The 19,805-nt window shown below is 44.5% G+C and overlaps 1 protein-coding gene across 1 annotated transcript in view; it reads left to right on the top strand.

The window, feature by feature from the left end:
• The first annotated feature begins 954 nt into the window (after nt 1–954).
• The window catches only part of LOC137523125 (uncharacterized), a 39,655-nt gene continuing 20,804 nt past the window's right edge, over nt 955–19,805 (top strand). The window contains exons 1-2 of the mRNA XM_068243356.1: nt 955–1,109; nt 18,652–18,775. Coding sequence (XP_068099457.1) covers nt 18,727–18,775 — 49 coding nt within the window. The 5' untranslated portion in view covers nt 955–1,109; nt 18,652–18,726. The remainder of the gene's footprint in view (nt 1,110–18,651; nt 18,776–19,805) is intronic.

Below are 19,805 nucleotides of genomic sequence, written 5' to 3'. Positions count from 1 at the left end.
ACAGATTCTCGATTGGATTTAGATCTGAACTTTGACTGGGCCATTCTAACACATGAATATGTTTTGTTTTAAACCATTCCATTGTTGCCCTGGCTTTATGTTTAGGGTCGTTGTCCTGCTGGAAGGTGAACCTCCGCCCCAGTCTCAAGTCTTTTGCAGACTCCAAGAGGTTTTCTTCCAAGTTTGCCCTGCATTTGGCTCCATCCATCTTCCCATCAACTCTGAACAGCTTCCCTGTCCCTGCTGAAGAGAAGCACCCCCAGAGCATGATGCTGCCACCACCATATTTGACAGTGGGCATGGTGTGTTCAAAGTGATGTGCAGTGTTAGTTTTCTGCCACACATAGCGTTTTGCATTGTGGCCAAAAAGTTCCATTTTGGACTCATCCGACCAAAGCACCTTCTTCCACATGTTTGCAGTGTCCCCCACATGGCTTGTGGCAACTAACAAACTGCAAACAGGACTTCTTATGCTTTTCTGTTAACAATGGTTTTCTTCTTGTCACTCTTCCATAAGAGCCAACTTTGTTCAGTGCACAACTAATAGTTGTCCTATGGACAGATTCCCCCACCTGAGCTGTAGATCTCTGCAGCTTGTCCAGAGTCACCATGGGCCTCTTGACTGAATTTCTGATCAGCGCTCTCCTTGTTCGGCCTGTGAGTTTAGGTGAACGGCCTTGTCTTGGTAGGTTTACAGTTGTGCCATACCATAGGCGGACTGGCCTGGGGGGACAGGGGGCGATTGCCCCCTGGGCCGCCTCCTGCACCTTTCATCAGGGCCGCCAGGATGTTTTCCTACTCTTTTTCATAGAAGCTTCTCTCTCCTCCGGCCCAATGCAGTGCGTGTTGGTGAATCTCGAGGTGCTGCTAGGCAACAGAGGTCCTGCCCCCTGCCTGTAGTAGCAGCCAGCCAGTGAAGAGAGAGCAGAGGTGGCTCTCTAGCGCGTCATTTGAAGTGGCCAGGCTACAGGAGGATTTCAGTGCTGCCTGGTGAAATGAATGCAGAAGTTTCAATCCCAGATTCCCAGCGTCCTGCCCCTTGAAGCTGGACGAGACAGGGCACAGATCACTGCAGCCAGACATCAGCGGCTGACCAGACAATGTTCTTTGTAAGCGGACACCTCTCCTCTTCATTTGTTTGCTTTGTTTTGAACTGGCCAGCTCTGTGTACATGTAACCCTTTCACTGCTGCCTGCTAGTTGTAGCTTTTTGCAGCACTGGCTCTTTGGATGCATATTTATATATTCTTCTAGTTTGACTGCACACTGATATACTGTACTATATCACTAACACTTACTACTTTACTTAAAGGACTTCCGATGCACAATAAAAAAAAAATCTCTTTTTTAAATCACGCTTCTCCCGGCCGCAAGCAGCAGTCGCAGTCCCTTGCCGCAGCCCTGGTCCTCTTCAGTGTCCCTGCTGGCCGTCCGCAATGATGTCTACCTGCTGGCAGGGTCGGCTCTTCTGCGCCTGAGTCCAAGTCATCTGGCGCATACTGCTCCTGAGCATTAGTTGTGCACACGCCCAGTATGTGCTAGATGATGTGGACACGCAGGCACAGAAGACCAGACCACCTGGCGGGTAGCCATCATTGTGGACGGCCAGCAGGGACACTGAAGTGGACCAGGGCTGCGGCAAGGAACTGTGACTGCTGCTCGGGGCCAAAAGAAGCCCTAGGTGATTAAAAAATAGATTTTTTTACTTTGCATTGGAAGTCCTTTTAAAGAAACCTTAAAGTGTACCTGAGTTGTGTACTGGTGTATTTATACTTACCTGGGGCATCCTCCAGCCCCATGAGGTGCTCCCTCGCTGGCCGCTTTGTTGTCTTGTAATATTACACAACCCCCTCCTTGTAATCTAGCCAGTCATGCACTTCTGCACATGCCTGTTTCCCCACCATTCCCTCTCCCTGCTGTCCTTCTTGTTCCTCTCTGATATCCATTCAGCAGCTGTTCCCTCTGTAAGTTGCATGTGCCTCCTGAATTGCGCTCCCACAGCCGGGAGCATTCTGCATTTGCAAAGTTGCTAAAAATTGGTACTGCACACGCTGCAAACATTTCCAACTATGGAAGTGTGATCAGGGAGGCATGTGGCCATGCCTGGTTCCTCACCCTCTGCAGGGGCATCAGGCTGAGCTGTCCCTGTGCTCCACAGCCCCCCTTAAGAGTAGTACTCACATGTCCTCGATACAATGGCAAATCTCTCTGCTCTCCTCAAGCTGAGAGTAACTATGGTGACTTTCCTGTCACTTAGCCACCAGGTACCATGGTTACTCCCAGCGCGGCCGGTTCCATGATAAGCGTTCTCCTATCTTCCTCACTGGTACCCCCTACTGCTGGATTATATTGGTCACATCATTACGCGACACCGGCATTAGGAGGGAGCAGGGAGAGGAGGACGCTTATCATGCAGGCACCCAGGAGTAGGTGAGTAGACTGCTGCTCTTCCCGCTGCGGGGAGTGGGGAACCAAAGGAGCCACAGTGGGGGGAACACAGGAGCCATGGGGGTGGGGCACAGGGGGAACAAGAGTGACACAGGGAAAAAAAGGAACAAGAGACATGAGGTGACACAGAGGGAGACAAAAGAGACAGAGGGGGACAAAAAAGGCACAGGGGGAATAGGTGACATAGAGGGGGACAGAAGAGGCACAGAAATGAGTGTTCTGACTTAAGAACAGATTTAGATTAAGAACAAACCTACATTCCCTATTTCCTTCATTAACCAAGGACTACCTGTATTTCACAAGCCACTTTAATAGGTACAGTATGTCTTGCTAGTACTGAATATATTCTTTTTTTGCCATCAGAAATGCCTTAATTTTAATTCTTTATGGCATTCCTCTGAGATTTTTGGTCCATACTGACATTTTATGCAGTTGACTCCACCCACAGCATGACATGGTCACGCCCATTTTTGTCATCTGTCGTTACCCCCCCCCCCCCCCCCCTTTCAAGGGCCTCTGGGTTGCATTTTCCCCCCAGGCCAAAAGGTCCCAGTCCTCCCCTGTGCCATACTCCTTCCATTTCTGAATAATCGCTTGAACAGTGCTCCGTGGGATGTTCAAGGCGTTGGAAATCTTTTTGTAGCCTAAGCCTGCTTTAAATTTCTCAATAACTTTATCCCTGACCTGTCTGGTGTGTTCTTTAGACTTCATGGTGTTGTTGCTCCCAAGATTCTGTTAGACAACCTCTGAGACAGAGCAGCTGTATTTGTACTGACATTAGATTACACACAGGTGCACTCTATTTAGTCATTAGCACTCATCATGCAATGTCTATGGGCAACTAACTGCACTCAGACCCAAGGGGGCTGAATAATTACGCACACTCCACTTTGCAGTTATTGATTTGTAAAAAATGTTTGGAATCATGTATGATTTCTGTTCCACTTCTCACGTGTACACTACTTTGTATTGGTCTTTCACGTGGAATTCCAATAAAATTGATTCATGTTTGTAGCAGTAATGTGACAAAATGTGGAAAACTTCAAGGGGGTTGAATACTTTTGCAAGCCACTGTATAGAGGTTTGGAGTAGGAATCACACCCCAATCAGTGGACCCCACCTCCTCATATTCACCACTTGTTATACCACTAATCCCAGTGGATGAGGCAGACTTAGTGGGCGTGTACTCAGAACTCTGTGTCACCCCCCGGTCAGAATGTAGTCCCCCTTTAGCATATAGATACATACAGATCTATCTCTCCCCACCTAATGCTAAAATATTGCGAACAGAAAACACTGCATCTAGGGGCTAGCTTTCACCCATCCAGACCAGTGACCAGATATAACCAATATGCATGGCGGGGGGCGGGGATGTGCTATATTCAGTACACTATTAAGTGGTAACTGCAGCGTAAGTGTAGTAAGGGTTAATGATACGAGTCCTACCTCCAGGGGTGTCATATATATCAGCCACGGGGTACCGATGAGCTTGGCAGGTTAACAGGCAATCAGTATCACTGCCGCCACAAATGTATACACTTGTAGGGTACTGATGATGTCACAGTTGGAAGGTAAGTCCATTGGCTTATCAATATGTGAGGGCGGGCTGCGTGTGACACGCCTTATTCATAATCAGCCAATAGCGCACTCAATCCGCCTTCCCAATACATGAAACAGTATTTTAGCCAATCAGGGGCACTTATAAACCCCTGTCACTTGTTACCAAGGAGACATCTGCCGTTCATGACCGGCATAGTGTGTAATCATAGTATATATATATATATACATGCATATGCAGTCCACTACACACCAGTAGACGGAGGTGCTAGTGGCTGCACAGCCATAATTATTCTCATTGACAATGTATAACCCAACTAATAACTCTGTGCATATGTGAGACAAGACATGGCCGGCCTATTATGTCACAGCATATTGATGGACAGGGTGCTGATTGAGGGCACCCCATTACAAATATACAGAGAGAGAAAGAAAAAAATCTTTACAATAATATTAATGATAATAAAAAACAAAAGAAAGAAAGAAAGAAAGAGACGGACAAAATAGAGGAGGATCGGTCACTGCTTGAAATGGCCGATCGGGATATGCCTCCCTGCTAAATAAATGGAGTGAAGGTATAGCCCTCTTTGAGGCCCTCGTTGACAAAGATCCAAACCGATAAATCCACTTCACCTCAATCTTACGTAATTCTTTATCAAGGTTGCCCCCTCTCGGGCCCAATTTCCAACTCTGTAGACCTCCACAATGTAATCTCACTTATTCTACCCCCATGTTCATGTGACGTGCCACTGGGGTATTCCTCCTGAGCTCTATGTTCCCCATATGCTCCAAAAATAGCTCTCTAAGTTCTCTAGTGGTTTCCCCCATGTAAAACTTGGGGCATGAACACTCAGCGACATATACAGCCCCCCTAGTCCCACAATTCCTGAAGGTGTAGAGCTCATATCTGCGCAGATATTTGGGATCTACAGAACACTTTCTAGGGGCTACAACTTTGCATGCCTTACAGTGACCACATTTAAAGGAATACTATGGATCCCCAAGTGTTCTAAAATGACAATGTGCAGATAATGTCTAAGTAGCTGTGTAAACATGTTCCTACTTTTCATGTTAAATATCAGAGGCAAAAGCTGTAATTTATTGAGGGTAGGATTTAGCTATATTGGGACAAATCAATTGCAGAAGGGGTGTCTGCTTCAATGCACAGCCAGAGTTGCATATCAGACTACAGAAAGCAAATATCAAACATATCAAACTCTGAAAGCAAAAACAGTATGAAAAGCTGTGGCAATTAGTTACATTTCCTCTGCTCTCTTCAGACAAGTCAGTCAGAAACACAGGACACAGGAGCTGCAGCTGTTGGAAGCCCTCTCTCTCTCTGTCACACACAGAGCTACACATAGAGTTAACTGATCAAGTGTGAGGGGAATTTCCCCTCTCCTCATGGCTCAGTCAGCCGTCAATTTTGGCGTCAGTAAAGATTGAAAGTATTTTGGTAACAGTAAACAAAGAAGTTGCTACTAATATGTATACACCAGTACTTAGCAGCACTTCCCAAACAATTCCTGTGTCAATTGAAAAAAATATGTGAATCGATAGTATTCCTTTAAACATTCCCTTAGGTGGATTAGGTGACCATGTGCTTACAGGATCACTTTTCTCTGTGTACAAGGTATGCACCAAATGATACCTCAAGTTTTTAAATCTGTGATAAGTGACTTATGGTCTATGGGGAAGGATCTCCCGAAGGTCACTGTTCGGTTAGAGGATTGGCAAATGTCTTCCAAGAATCCAATATAAATCTTCGGACTGGGATGTATAAGTAGTAATCACTCTACATTTATTTCCACAATGATCTGATTGCTTCTTAGTCCGGTTGTTACATAGGAGGGTAGATCGCGATGTACACCGAGCTCTATCATAGGCACTATTAATGACTTGGGAAGGGAGTTGGAGTAGTAAGGAAGATTCTGGGTTCCTGGAAAACTTGGAAGACTTCTCAGTCATGGACTCCACCATAGGGACAGTCTGCACATAAATGGGTAGGGAAGAGACGGTCCCTGGATTATAAATTAGAACCTGTGTGAGGAGGGAAGGTACACAGAGCATGTGAGCTATGAAGTGTAAATAGATAATGAGGGTCTGAGATTAGAAGATTGGGAGAGGGATATGGGACTGGCACTAGGAGTACGGAGCTGACTAAACTTTCATGTTCTCCATCTTGCATTATTAAAAGAGTGAAATGTGGTGATAAAAACTTAAACTGGATGCTGACCAATGCAAGAAATCTTGTAAATAAAACTGATGAGCTTGAGTTGCTTATGAAAAATGAAGACTATAAGTCATACTTCCCACGTTAATCTGCACCCTTGGCCTGTCAGTTCCCAGAAGGCAAGGTATGCTACAACTAGGAAGGACATTGCTTGTGTGCTTATGAGATTGTTGTCAAACTTCTGACTTTTCTGCAAAATCACTTTGGCAAACTTGCATGGGAGTCAATTTTGTAAAGCCAACTTCTGCGGCTAATAGCACAGCCCCCATACATGCTATCTTCACTAAAATTGAGAGGTATTTTAGGAAGTGTAGTGGAAACAAATCTAAAACAAGTTTTTAAATACAGTAGCTTAGAGAAATGTATTTAAAATGTACATGTAACACCATATAATGTGCTTTTATTGTTATGTTATATACTGCTACCTTTGGAGGGCATAGTTCCTTTAAGACTGCAGAGAATTCTGGAAGAGAGGCTGGAGTGAGCAGAGGCTGCTGGGAGCTGAGGTGTGGCTGGTGTGCCTAGAGCCTGGGAGAGAGGTCTGGAGGGACTGGGACTGGATCTTCAGGCCTAAATCCATCAGACTGGTTTCCATTCGATTTCTGAGTGTGAAGAAGGGATCCTGTGACACAGATTGCTGCACCCTGAGCTGAATCTTGGAGAAAGGATACAGCTGCCGGACCAGAACTGTGTGAACCTGTGAGGTTGGTAGAGTCTGGATTGTACAAGCCGTGTGGACTTCAGAAGGAACCATTTTAGCTGGATTACAAAGGTTACTGGTTAACCTGTCCCCTCTTCCATCACTGGCATCTCTGCTGTTATTGCTGAGTGCATCAGGAGTCTACTTGCTGCTGCACCTTCTTCACAAGGCACCCAATTGTGGACATAACGTTCCTTAAAGGGGTACCCCGAGTGCAGAAACTGCACAATAGCCCACTGGCCAGTCGGGAGTTAAATAAGGTTGTGCTACTGATTGCATTTTCTTCAGTTTGTTTCTTTGCTATGGTTGTGCTTCTTTCGCCAGTGTAGTGTGCACTTCTTTAAAGTGACACTGGAGGGGCGCAAGAAGTTACTACCGTGTGTTCATTGCAGTTTATTAAGCTTGTCCCTTTGCTGCGGTGCGTTCTGCGCCAGTCTAGTGTACACTTGTTTAGAGTGACACTGGAGGGGTGCAGGAGGTGGCTACCTTGGACATACACTTTCTATGCACTTTGAATGTGTGAAGCATATTACTTTTATTGTTATGATCTTACTGAGTTAACAAGTGTTTCATTAGTGCTATATTTTCTATTGCTTACGTGACCCCATTAGATCACGTTGGTCTGTGGGGAATAAATATATTGCATTGATACTGGTGTCTGCATGATTCTGGGAGGCAGGGTGCCACTGGAGGCGGTATCCACTAAGAGGCCCCGTTACATTCATTAGCAATCCAGTCTGTCTCGCTACATACAATTGGATACATGGATTTAATATGGTTAAATGCAATGGCGTAGCAATAGGGGGTGAAGAGGTCGCGACCGCATTGGGGCCTCTAGATCATAGGGGCCCTTCCTTCTTCATCCATCTTATTCATTTTTCATTGGTGCTATACTGGTAATAAACACCTCTATATGTGCATTACACAGTTGTAATCCTTACTCCTTAACAAACTGTTTCCTTACTCTGATCACACCTCTCTGACACTGAAACTGTCCTTAGTAGGTTTTGAAGCTTCATATCGATAGAGTTCTTGGGCCCCATGTAAAACTTGCATTGGGGTTCCTTAGCTATGCCACTGGTTAAATGCCAGAGACTCTATGGGCCTGATTCACAAAGCGGTGATAACTCAGTTATCACGCCTAAAAGACTTTAGGCGTGATAACCTTTGCACTAGCAAAGTTATCACCGCTTTGTGCTGTAATTCGCGCGAAGCTCCCGCACGCAAAGTTTTGCACGCACAGACGCGCACGCATGCGCGCAAAGTCCCATAGGGCTTAATGGGCGCTAAGCGATTGCTCGCGCAAAACTTTGCGCGCAGGAGCTTCGCGCGAGTTGCTTCAGATCACACCTAAAATAAGTTTAGGCGTGATAAAGGGATTTTCACAGGCGTGCAAAGTGTTTGCACCGCTTTGTGAATCAGGCCCAATGACTGGCACGGCACAGACAGACAGCACCACCAAGATTCTCCTTAACTGGTGCATCTGGCATGAAAGTAACTGTTGAATATGATAATAATGACAATGTCTTGCCCCATTTACGTTTGTTTCTGATCGAGGAGATTATTGAAAAGAATTGTTGCTACTTCAGCTACCTCACTTTGGAGGCTTTCTAGAAGCAGAAAGTGGAAACAAATGACCAAAGATGAGATTTGGCCATCACTGGGCTTAGTAATACTTCAAGGAGTGGTGTTAAAACTCCTGCAGAAGTGGTGTTGGCCAAGTAGTAAAATATTTGCCTCTCTATTCTTTGGCACAGTACACATTTGTCTTGATATTGACTTTTTTTGCACTTTACACAAATAACAATGAATTTGATGAAACTACTCGTCCACCCCTAAAACTAAGGAAACTGTGAGATACAGTATATACCAAAAGATTCTAATGAGTGTGGCAGAAAGAGACATCATCATAGAGGAAAGTTTAATGGCCTACAAGGGAAGATTTAGCTGAGTACAAAAAAATTGCATCAAAGAAAACACTTTTTGGCATAGAATCCTACTTGCTGAGCATATCGTCAACTGACCACATTTGGAATTCCACAATAAAAACACTGGAAAAGGAACAAAAGTACAACCCAAAATATAGCAACTATGGGATAACAGCATTTTCTGTTCTAACTGAGTAGTACCTGCTAAATCAGGGCTGTCGCCTTCAACCAACAACTCTTATACATCTGAGCTTAATGGGTTTTTTCTGCAAAATAAAACTGGCCATTTACTACAACAGCCACTATTCAATAATTGTGTAATCTTGTGTAAAATAACAACAGTAAAAAAAGGACTTTTTCATTCTTGATACATAGACGAATAGGCAAAGTATAATATTCTCTTTTCTAAAACAGCAGACAAAGTTAAAGAGAGTCTGAAGCGAGAATAAATCTGGCTTCAGACCTCATATATAGCAGGGGCACTTGTGCCCCTGCTAAAACGCTGCTATCCCGCGGCTTAACGGGGGTCCCCGTCCCCCCAAATCCCCTCCGTAATGCGGGGGAGCGTTTCCGCATTGGGGCAGGGCTAACCGCCGCAGCCCTGCCCCACGCGCGTCTGTCAGACGCGTATCTCCGCCTCTCCCCCACCCCTCTCAGTCTTCCTTCACTGAGAGGGGCGGGGGAGAGGCGGCGATGCGCGTCTGATAGATGCGCTGGGAGGCAGGGCTGCAGCCGTTAGCCTGCCTCCAGGAAGAGAAATTTAGCGACCAAGTCTGCGACCAACTTTTGCGGGGGGTGGGTTGGGGGTGAAGGGACCCCCATTAAGCCGCGGGATAGCGGCGTTTTAGCAGGGGCACACGTGCCCCTGCTATATATGAGAGCTGAAGCGAGATTTAGTCTCGCTTCAGTGTCTCTTTAAGGTGCATAAGACCTCCTCTGTATGATCCACAGTGTGTATGCGGCGACAGAAAGCTGAGACCTGGGCTGCAGCTTGGACTTCCGGGTCTCGGCAAGCCGCTGACATCACTGAAGTGAAGGGTGGTTCTCAGACGCCATTGGATAAGCAGAGGACACGTTCCCAGTACGCGCTCTGCAGATGTAAACAGTAGTTCACATGTGCCTGTGTGTCAGCTGATCAGCTGACACGCTGAATAACTATTGATTTAGTTTCAATTCTGCTTTGTGTTGATTGGTTAAGCTCTTGTATTTAAACTCAGTGAGCGCCCCCAGTCATCGCCCGTGATCGCATTAGCTGTGGCTTGTTGCTGGGTATGCGCTCACTTCCTGATTGATTCCTGTTGCCGATTACTGCTTTGTATCCTGGCCACATTTAACCTCTGATTGGTTCATGTTGCCGACTACTGCCTGGTATCCTGACTGCGCTTATCTCTACTGGATTTCCTGTTGCCAACCTTGCTCTTGTACGTGGACTACACTTGCTATCAGCCTGGATTGACTTCTGCTTGGACACGGATTTGCATGAACGCTGCCTGGACTGACCTCGGCTTGCCTAGACTAGGCTATCTTTGGAAAGTATTATCTGGACTGCCTTGCCATTCTGGAACATCTGTCTCTGCAGTCATCTGATTCATACATCTGGATTGCCTCATCCTGCAGTCCTCAGGTGACTATATATTTACACTTGTGAATACTGTGCCCACTGCATTGCTAGAGTTATCAGGTTCTGTTGGTGGATTACTATCTGTCAGTCTGTATGCTACATCTACTGCAGGGTGTATTGTAGTATTGTGTTAGGTAGGAGTTTTTGCAGGTGTTATGGGCTTGGCTATAGGTCAGTTATATGGGCATACAGCCTGTCCTATAGTCATTGACCAGACAAGCCAGACAGTATTATGGGCCTGATATCCCCAATCAAAAGGAGACTAATGAGGGTTCTCCATAATGGAGGCGTTACAACAACAAAAAATACTGCTCCTCGCATGGGCTGTGAATCAGCTCACGGAACAAGTATCTGCTCAACAGGTGCAACTGACTCAACTGGCCAATGCCTCTTCCCGTGTTGAGGTTCCTGTCTCTTCCGCTGAATGTTCCAATACCTCCTCCAGCTCCATCTCTTTGAACACCAATGGATCCCAAAATGCCTCTTCCGGAGAAATGCAAAAGTAGTACAGAGGCGCCAACAGGGTAAAAACAATATTTCTTTAAAATGGATAAAATGAAGTAGGTAGCGGTGGACTTACCCCTCCAAAACAGACACAAAAATTGCTGTCTTAAGCAAAAATCAGTTTATTTACATACTCCGAAAAAGGTGCATACTCCTTTTTCGGAGTATGTAAATAAACTGATTTTTGCTTAAAACAGCAATTTTTGTGTCTGTTTTGGAGGGGTAAGTCCACCGCTACCTACTTCATTTTATCCATTTTAAAGAAATATTGTTTTTACCCTGTTGGCGCCTCTGTACTACTTTTGCAGTTGTTTCCACCCCTGGTGGAGGGAAATTCCTCTTTTTCCCGATCTACAGAGAGCGACTTCTTAATCCTGAGTGGGGACAGGTCTAATCTCCTCACCTGCCTTCATAGTGGTTACCTGGACGGTAACCCTTGTTTGTGAGTATAATCTACCTATACTTACCTTCCAGACCCAATTTACAGTACATACTACACTATACTGGGCTCTCGGCGTCTTCCCTTATATCTTCCGGAGAAATGTTCTGGTGCCAGATCTCAATTCAATAACTTCATGAATAACTGTCTGTCGTATTTTAAAGTCCGCTCTCAATCTTCTGGTTCAGAATCTCAAAGAGTGTCCTTTGTTATATCCCTTTTGCAGGGAGATCCACAGTCTTGGGCATATGCACTTTTGCCTGAACATGAAGCCCTGACCTCAGTTAATAACTTGTTTAAAGCTATGGCCATATGATCCTGATGCTACTTCTATGGCAGTACAAGGATTAAGGAATTTGCGACAAGGTCAACGCACCGTAGAAGTATATGCTACAGAATTCAGGCGATGGGCAATTTCAACTAAATGGAATGATTCAGCACCATTAGACCAATTCCTGTTTGGACTCTCTGATATTGTTAATGATATTCTTGTCAGGCATCCAGTTCCTACATCTCTGGAGGAAGCTATAACTTTGGCAATCCGGGTAGATAGGTGAGTCAGACAATGCCATCAGGGGAGTCCTCATATGTCTATTCCTGTATCTGTTCCTTCAAATAGTAATACTACATCAACCACAGAGGAATCTATGCAGCTGGGGTTTTCAAAACTCTCCTATGCTGAACAAAATCGTAGAAGAGTTGAAAGACTATGTTTCCATTGTGAGGAATCAGGACACATTGTTCATACATGTCCCAATAAGACAAAGAGGTTGGAAAACTAGAATGCTTAAAGGGACACTTAAGTCAAACAAAAAAATGAGTTTTACTCACCTAGGGCTTCCAATTGCCCCCTGCAGCTGTCTGGTGCCCTCGCCACCTCCCTCCGATCCTCCTGGCCCTGCCGGCAGCCACTTCCTGTTTCGGTGACAGGAGCTGACAGGCTGGGGATGCGAGTGATTCTTCGCGTTCCCAGACACATTAGCACCCTCTATGCTGCTATATGGTATATGATCTATGCTATAGCAGCATAAATGGCGCTATTGTGGCCAGGAACACGAAGAATCACTCGCGTCCCTAGCCTGTCAGCTCCTGTCACCGAAACAGGAAGTGGCTGCCGGTGGGGCAAGGAGGATCTGAGGGAGACGGTGAGGGCACCGGACAGCTGCAGGGGGCTATTGGAAGCCCCAGGTGAGTAAAACTCATTTTATTTTTTTTGACTTAAGTGTCCCTTTAACTGGGGTGGAGTGAACTCAGTTAAGCAATCAGTGTGTCTCTCCAGAAAACATCTCATCATATTGCCTGTCTCTATTGTCAAAGGAGAAATTGTGCACAGCTGCCAGGCCTTAGTTAAATGTGGCGCTGTGGGAATTTTTATGGATATTTCTTTAGCTGAGAGGTTATCCATTCAGACAACTGCAGTGTCTGAATCGATACACATTACTGCTGTCCATGACTCTGTGTTACAGCAAGGTCAGGGGTTAAGGTTAACTTCTATAGTTGCCTTACAAGTAGGGGCTCTACATCTTGAAACCATGAAGTTCTATTGTTTGAAATTGCCTTCTCATCCTATTATTTTTGGGTTACCATGGTGGAAAAGGCATAATCCAGTGTTTGATTGGCAGTCTGGTCAGCTGATTAGTTGGTCTGCCCAATGTAATGATGAATGTTTACAAAAAAAAAAATTGTGTTAGGTTGTACTAAACTCATTGAACATAAATTACCTCATGTTTATCAAGAATTTGCAGATGGGTTTTCTCCAAAAGCAGCAGATGAGTTACCTCCTGATGGGCCTTATGATTGTGCTATTGATCTTCTCTCTGGCAGTATGCCTCCTCGTGGTCGTCTTTACAATCTGACCAGGCCAGAAGAGAAGGCCATGAGGGAGTATATCAAGGACAATTTACAAAAGGGGTTCATCAGAACCTCTTCCTCACCAGCTAATGCAGGGTTCTTTTTTGTAGAGAAAAAAGATGGTGGTTTAAGATCTTGTATTGATTACAGGGGGTTGAATTAGGTTACTGTATAACATTGTTACCAATTACCCTTGATTGATGATTTGTTTTCACAGGTTGTGGGTGCTAAACGTTTTTGAGGGGTTAAAACAGGCCTTGTGTTCTGCCCCAGTTTTGGTTCATCCTGACATCCAAAAGCCTTTCATTGTTGAGGTAGAGGCATCCGAGATGGGAGTTGGGGCAGTCCTGTCTCAGCTTTCTGGCAGTCCCGAACAACTACATCCTTGTGCATTTTTCTCTCTGAAGTTTTCTCCCTCAGAAAGAAATTATGACATTGGAAATAGAGAGTTATTAGCCATTAAATTGGCTCTAGAAGAATGGAGACATTGGTTGGAAGGAGCAGAGAATACTGTGACAATTTAAACTGATCATAAGAACCTTGAATACATTGAAAATGTCAAGCGATTTAATTCTTGACAGGCCGTTGGGCATTGAGCATCTTCTCCAGGTTCAATTTTTACAAACCTGGTTCAAAAAAACATCAAGGTTGATGCTTTGTTGAGATGTTTTGAGAAAGAAAATTTCAACATGGATCCTGTATCTATAATCCTTAAGAAATGCATTATCTCCACTTGTAAATTGTTTCCTGACCTTTCCAACCAGTTGCTCAAAATACAAGACCAGGCACCTCGGAATAAACCACCTGGGAAGATGTTTATTCCTTGTGACCTTTGAGAAATAGCTTTTAAGCAATTACATGAGGATAAATCTGCAGGTCATTCTGGGGTTAAAGAGACTCCGTAACAAAAACTGCATCCTGTTTTTTATCATCCTACAAGTTCCAAAAGCTATTCTATTGTGTTCTGGCTTACTGCAGCACGTTCTACTATCACCATCTCTGTAATAAATCAACTTATCTCTCTCTTGTCAGACTTGTCAGCCTGTGTCTGGAAGGCTGCCAAGTTCTTCAGTGTTGTGGTTCTGCTATGAAATCCCCCTTCCAGGCCCCTCTATGCACACTGCCTGTGTGTTATTTAGATTAGAGCAGCTTCTCTCTTATCTTTTACAAGCTGGATAAATCGTCCTCTGAGCTGGCTGGGCTTTCACATAGTGAGGAATTACAGACAAGGGCAAAGCTGTTTGCAGGAAGAAAAGAGCAGCCTGAAACTTCAGTGCATGAGAGATGCAGGGGGAAAGAAACAAACAAATGATCTCTTGAGATTCAAAAGGAAGGCTGTATACAGCCTGCTTGTGTATGGATGTATTTTCTATGTGTGGACATACTGTACATCAACCTACTTCCTGTTTTGGTGGCCATTTTGTTTGTTTATAAACAAACTTTTTAAAACTGTTTTTAACCACTTTTAATGCGGCGGGGAGCGGCGAAATTGTGACAGAGGGTAATAGGAGATGTCCCCTAACGCACTGGTATGTTTACTTTTGTGTGATTTTAACAATACAGATTCTCTTTAAAGGACTAGTGAGCTTATCAGAAGGGATGTTTGGTGGCCCTCTCTCAGTAAGGATGTTGATGCTTTTGTTAAATCGTCTTCTGTCTGTTCCCAAAGTAAGGCTGCACGTGTCGCACCTCAAGGTACCCTGTTACCATTACCCATTCCCGAAAAACCCTGGTCACACATATCCATGGATTTTGTGGTTGATCTTCCAGTTTCCCAGGGTAAAACTGTCATTTGGGTAGTGGTGGACAGGTTTAGTAAGATGACTCATTTTCTACCTCTTCCTAAACTCCAATCGGCTAAGGAATTAACCCAAATGTCTGTTAAAAATATTTTTTAAATCCATGGTATTCCTGAAAACATTGTATCTGATAGAGGGGTACAATTTGTTTCCCAGTTCTGGCGTGCTTTTTGTGACAAATTAGGAGTTTCTTTGTCATTGTCCTCTGGTTTTCATCCTGAGTCCAATGGACAGACTGAAAGAATGAATCAGTCTTTGGAACAATATTTGAGATGTTTTGTTTCAGATTGTCAAGAAGAATGGGTTCAGTTTTTGCCTTTTGCTGAGTTTGCTATGAACAATCAGATTAATAGTTCTAAAAAGATGTCTCCCTTTCAGATCATTTATGGTTCAAATCCTAAGTTTAATGCACTTTCTGGTATTTCCAATCTAACTGAGTGAGAATGGTCCTAAAGATGTAATCAAATCTGGAAACAAGTGCAGAATAACATTAATAAAGCTGTAAATACCCAGCCAGAAATTGTTCTCTGATATGCACCGAACTGTTGAGGATGAATTCATGCCTAGGGATGTGGAATCATATTTGGTTACGCCAGCCTTCTGCTAAGCTGGGACCCTTGTTTATTAGTCCATATCTAGTGGTGGAGAAAATGAACTGGGTTACTTATCGAGTCAAATTACCCAAATCCATTAGAGGCGAGGGGTTAACTCTATTCATGTTTCTCTGTTGAAATCTGCGGTTAATGATAATACTACGGAACCACCCCCTCCTCCCGTGGAAGTTGATGGTGAACAAGAATTTGAAGTTGAGAGAATTCTTGATTCCCGTATTCTGAGAAATTCATTACAATCCTTAATTGACTGGGATATAGCAAAGAAATGAACAGCGCTACTTAAAAACAGATAAGTGCCTACCTGCAAGAGAGTGCAAGCCCCACTTGTGGGATAAAATACACACCTAGCATACACATAACCTGTCTACCACTGGAGGATATTAGTTTCCTGTAACAGCTTGCATGCAACTTGTTAAGTACTCGTCCCTCCCACTGCGGAGAAGTCATCCCCCTATGGGAGAGGACCTAACACTAACTAAATCCTAACCTATGCATATGCATAGCCTGGGTGCGCTACCAAGTAAAATCAAAAATTTTAAAATTGCGCAAAAGGTGGATCAGCGAATCACCAGGCCACCTCCGAATGGCCTACAATCAGAGGTGCGCTGAGCCCCCCCAGAAACGTTGAAGTTGAGAGAATTCTTGATTCCCGTATTCTGAGAAATGCATTACAATTCTTAATTGACTGGAAGGGATATGGACCAGAGGAGAGCTCTTGGGTTCCTGCTAAACTTATCCATGCTGATCTAGCAATTAAAGATAAAAATTCTAGTAAACCTAGGTTGTAGTGTCCAGAGTCCACTCCTAGGGGAGGGGTACTGTACACAGTGTGTATGTGGCGACAAAACGCCGAGACCCGGGCTGCAGCTCAGACTTCCGGATCTCGGCGAGCCTCTGACGTCACTGGAGTGAAGGGTGGTTCTCAGACACCATTGGATAAGCCGAGGATGCGTTCCCAGTACGCGCTCTGCAAATGTAAACAGTAGTTCACGTGTGCCTGCGTGTCAGCTGATCAGCTGACACGCTGAATAACTATTGATTTAGTTTCAATTCTGCTTTGTGTTGATTGGTTTGCTCTTGTATTTAAACTCAGTGAGCGCCCCCAGTTATCAACTTTTGCGGGGGGTGGGTTGGGGGTGAAGGGACCCCCGTTAAGCCGCGGGATAGCGGCGTTTTAGCAGGGGCACACGTGCCCCTGCTATATATGAAAGCAGAAGCGAGATTTAGTCTCACTTCAGTGTCTCTTTAAGGTGCATAAGACCTCCTCTGTATGATCCACAGTGTGTATGCGGCGACAGAAAGCTGAGACCTGGGCTGCAGCTAGAACTTCCGGGTCTCGGCGAGCTGCTGACATCACTGGAGTGAAGGGTGGTTCTCAGACGCCATTGGATAAGCAAAGGACACGTTCCCAGTAAGCGCTCTGCAGATGTAAACAGTAGTTCACATGTGCCTGCGTGTCAGCTGATCAGCTGACACGCTGAATAACTATTGCTTTAGTTTCAATTCTGCTTTGTGTTAATTGGTTAAACTCTTGTATTTAAACTCAGTGAGCGCCCCCAGTCATCGCTCGTGATAGCATTAGCTGTGGTTTGCTGCTGAGTATGCGTTCTCTTCCTGATTGATTCCTGTTGCCGATTACTGCTTTGTATCCTGACCACGTTAACCTCTGATTGATTCCTGTTGCTGATTATTGCTTGTATCCTGACCACGTTAACCTCTGATTGATTCCTGTTGCTGATTATTGCTTGTATCCTGACCACGTTAACCTCTGATTGATTCCTGTTGCTGATTATTGCTTGTATCCTGACCACATTGACCTCTGATTGGTTCCTGTTGCTGACTACTGCCTGGTTTCCTGACTACGCTTAGCTCTACTGGATTTCCTGTTGCCAACCTTGCTCCTGTACCTGGACTACGCTTGCTAACTGCCCGGATTGACCTCTACTTGGACATGGATTTGCATGAACGCTGCCTGAACTGACCTCGGCTTGCCTAGACTACGCTATCTCTGGAAAGTATTATCTGGACTGCCTTGCCATTCTGGAATATCTCTCTCTGCAGTCACTTGATTCATTCATCTGGATTGCCTCATCCTGCAGTCCTCAGGTGCCTATACAGTATATATACACTATTAATACTGTGCCCATTGCATTGCTAGAGTTATCAGGTTCTGTTGGTGGATTACTATCTGTCAGTCTGTATGCTACATCTACCTGCAGGGTGTATTGTAGTATCGTTTGTTAGGTAGGAGTTTTTGCAGGTGTTATGGGCTGGGCTATAGGTCAGTCATATGGGCAATTGGGCATACAGCCTGACCTATAGTCATTGACCAGACAAGCCTGACATCCTCTTGATAGGCCAATTGACCATTACTTCCATGTAATATGAGACATTACCTTTACAATCTGTTCAAAGAATTCAAATTCTGTTGATCCTCATACTGAATGGAAGTGGTAATATTAGACAAGACAGAGATTACCTGTCATTTTGCCATAATTATGCAATCTTTGAAACCAGAAAACCCAATTCTCTAAAGAATTGTTACAGGTGCTTCTGGGCCCTTGCATATTTACAGCCTTTGGTTAGTATATAGGATGAGTTTGAAATAATACTGGTCAAAATCACCATTGTCATGGTGATCTCTCAGCTTCCAGGTCCGTGCATACTTACAACCATGGATTAGTATTATAGATAGGGGACTGACAGAGGTCATGGAAAATATGTGATCAGTTATTGTGAACCAGGATGAGATTATTTACGTGTTATATGTTCTAAGATGAGAAGAATTTTCCAAATGCTATTGATCTTTTTCCCAAGGACGTTCTCTGTTTACAGATCCTCGTGTCCTGACCTGGAGTGATCTGTTCCTCAAAATATAAGTAAGAGATTATGTCTTGGTACAGACGTGGCATTTACAAAGTATAAATATCAGCTTTGCTTCCATAAATTATCTCACAGATCAGGACACTGAGGCAAGAAGACCTGCCTATCATCTGAACCACCAACTGAAGCCGACATCTGAGATTCACAGCCATGAATTCCATCCTTGCCTTCCTGATCTTCAGCATTGTCCACACTGCAGGTGAGAGAAACAATATAGAAAATGTTACAATCCCTGGCTGTGTCTTCATGTTCTAGTGAAATAATACACAGAGAGAACATTTACTGTGAGATGATTAAACTAGAACAATTTTCCTAAAATAGAAACATTTATAAAACTGACTGCTTATAAACATTGTGTAATAGCTAATAAGCCTAATTTCTATGCTTCCCATTTACACAGTCTATTATTCCAGCCACAACTAGTAACAGCCAGGCTTATTTTTTTACAATATTCATTTATACATGATCTAATCAGTGTTTGCCTGATTTAGATTTTAAAATTTCTCACAGGTGACAACAACTTTAGTTCTGTCAGTGGCATCTCTGCTGAATGTTTTGCTACTGAGATTTTCGAAGCCAGTACAAAACATACCTTATCTCCCAGATGGTTTTTAGAGGGATTCTGCATAGCTAATCAGCCGACCTAGGCTAGTCATCACTGGGAGGGAGGGGCTAGATTCAATATACAGCAATATTTCACTATAGGAAGTGTTTATGAGGCTGAACCCAGGAAAAGTACCATAGCATTAAGTATCCTTAATAATTTACTGCATTTTACTAAATGTTACTGCTTTTTTTTTTTCTTAACCCTCTGGGTGATACAATTAGATCGCCCAGGAGGGGGCGCAGCACTTTTAAAAAAAAAAAAAAATTTTGTAAATCATGTAGCGAGCCCTGGGCTCGCTACATAATAGCTGCTGCCCAGCGGCATCCCCCCACCCACTCTGATCGCTTTCGGCGATCAGAGTAAGCAGGAAATCCCGTTCAGAACGGGATTTCCTGCTGGGCTTCCCCGGTCGCCATGGCGACCGGGCGGGGTGATGTCAACGACGTCATGGATGTCGTGACGTCAGAGGGAGTCCCGATCCACCCCTCAGCGCTGCCTGGCACAGATTGGCCAGGCTGCGCAAGGGGTCAGGGAGGGGGGGGGGCTGCGCAGCACGGCGGCGAGCGGCGGATCGGCGGCGAGCGGCTGCGATCGGAAGTTACACGCAGCTAGCAAAGTGCTA

This window comes from Hyperolius riggenbachi, chromosome 6, assembly GCF_040937935.1.
Source record: "Hyperolius riggenbachi isolate aHypRig1 chromosome 6, aHypRig1.pri, whole genome shotgun sequence".
In the NCBI taxonomy this organism is placed as follows: Eukaryota; Metazoa; Chordata; class Amphibia; order Anura; family Hyperoliidae; genus Hyperolius; species Hyperolius riggenbachi.
The sequence above is the reverse complement of the archived record's forward strand: the minus strand, read 5'-3'. Positions and strand labels throughout refer to the sequence as shown.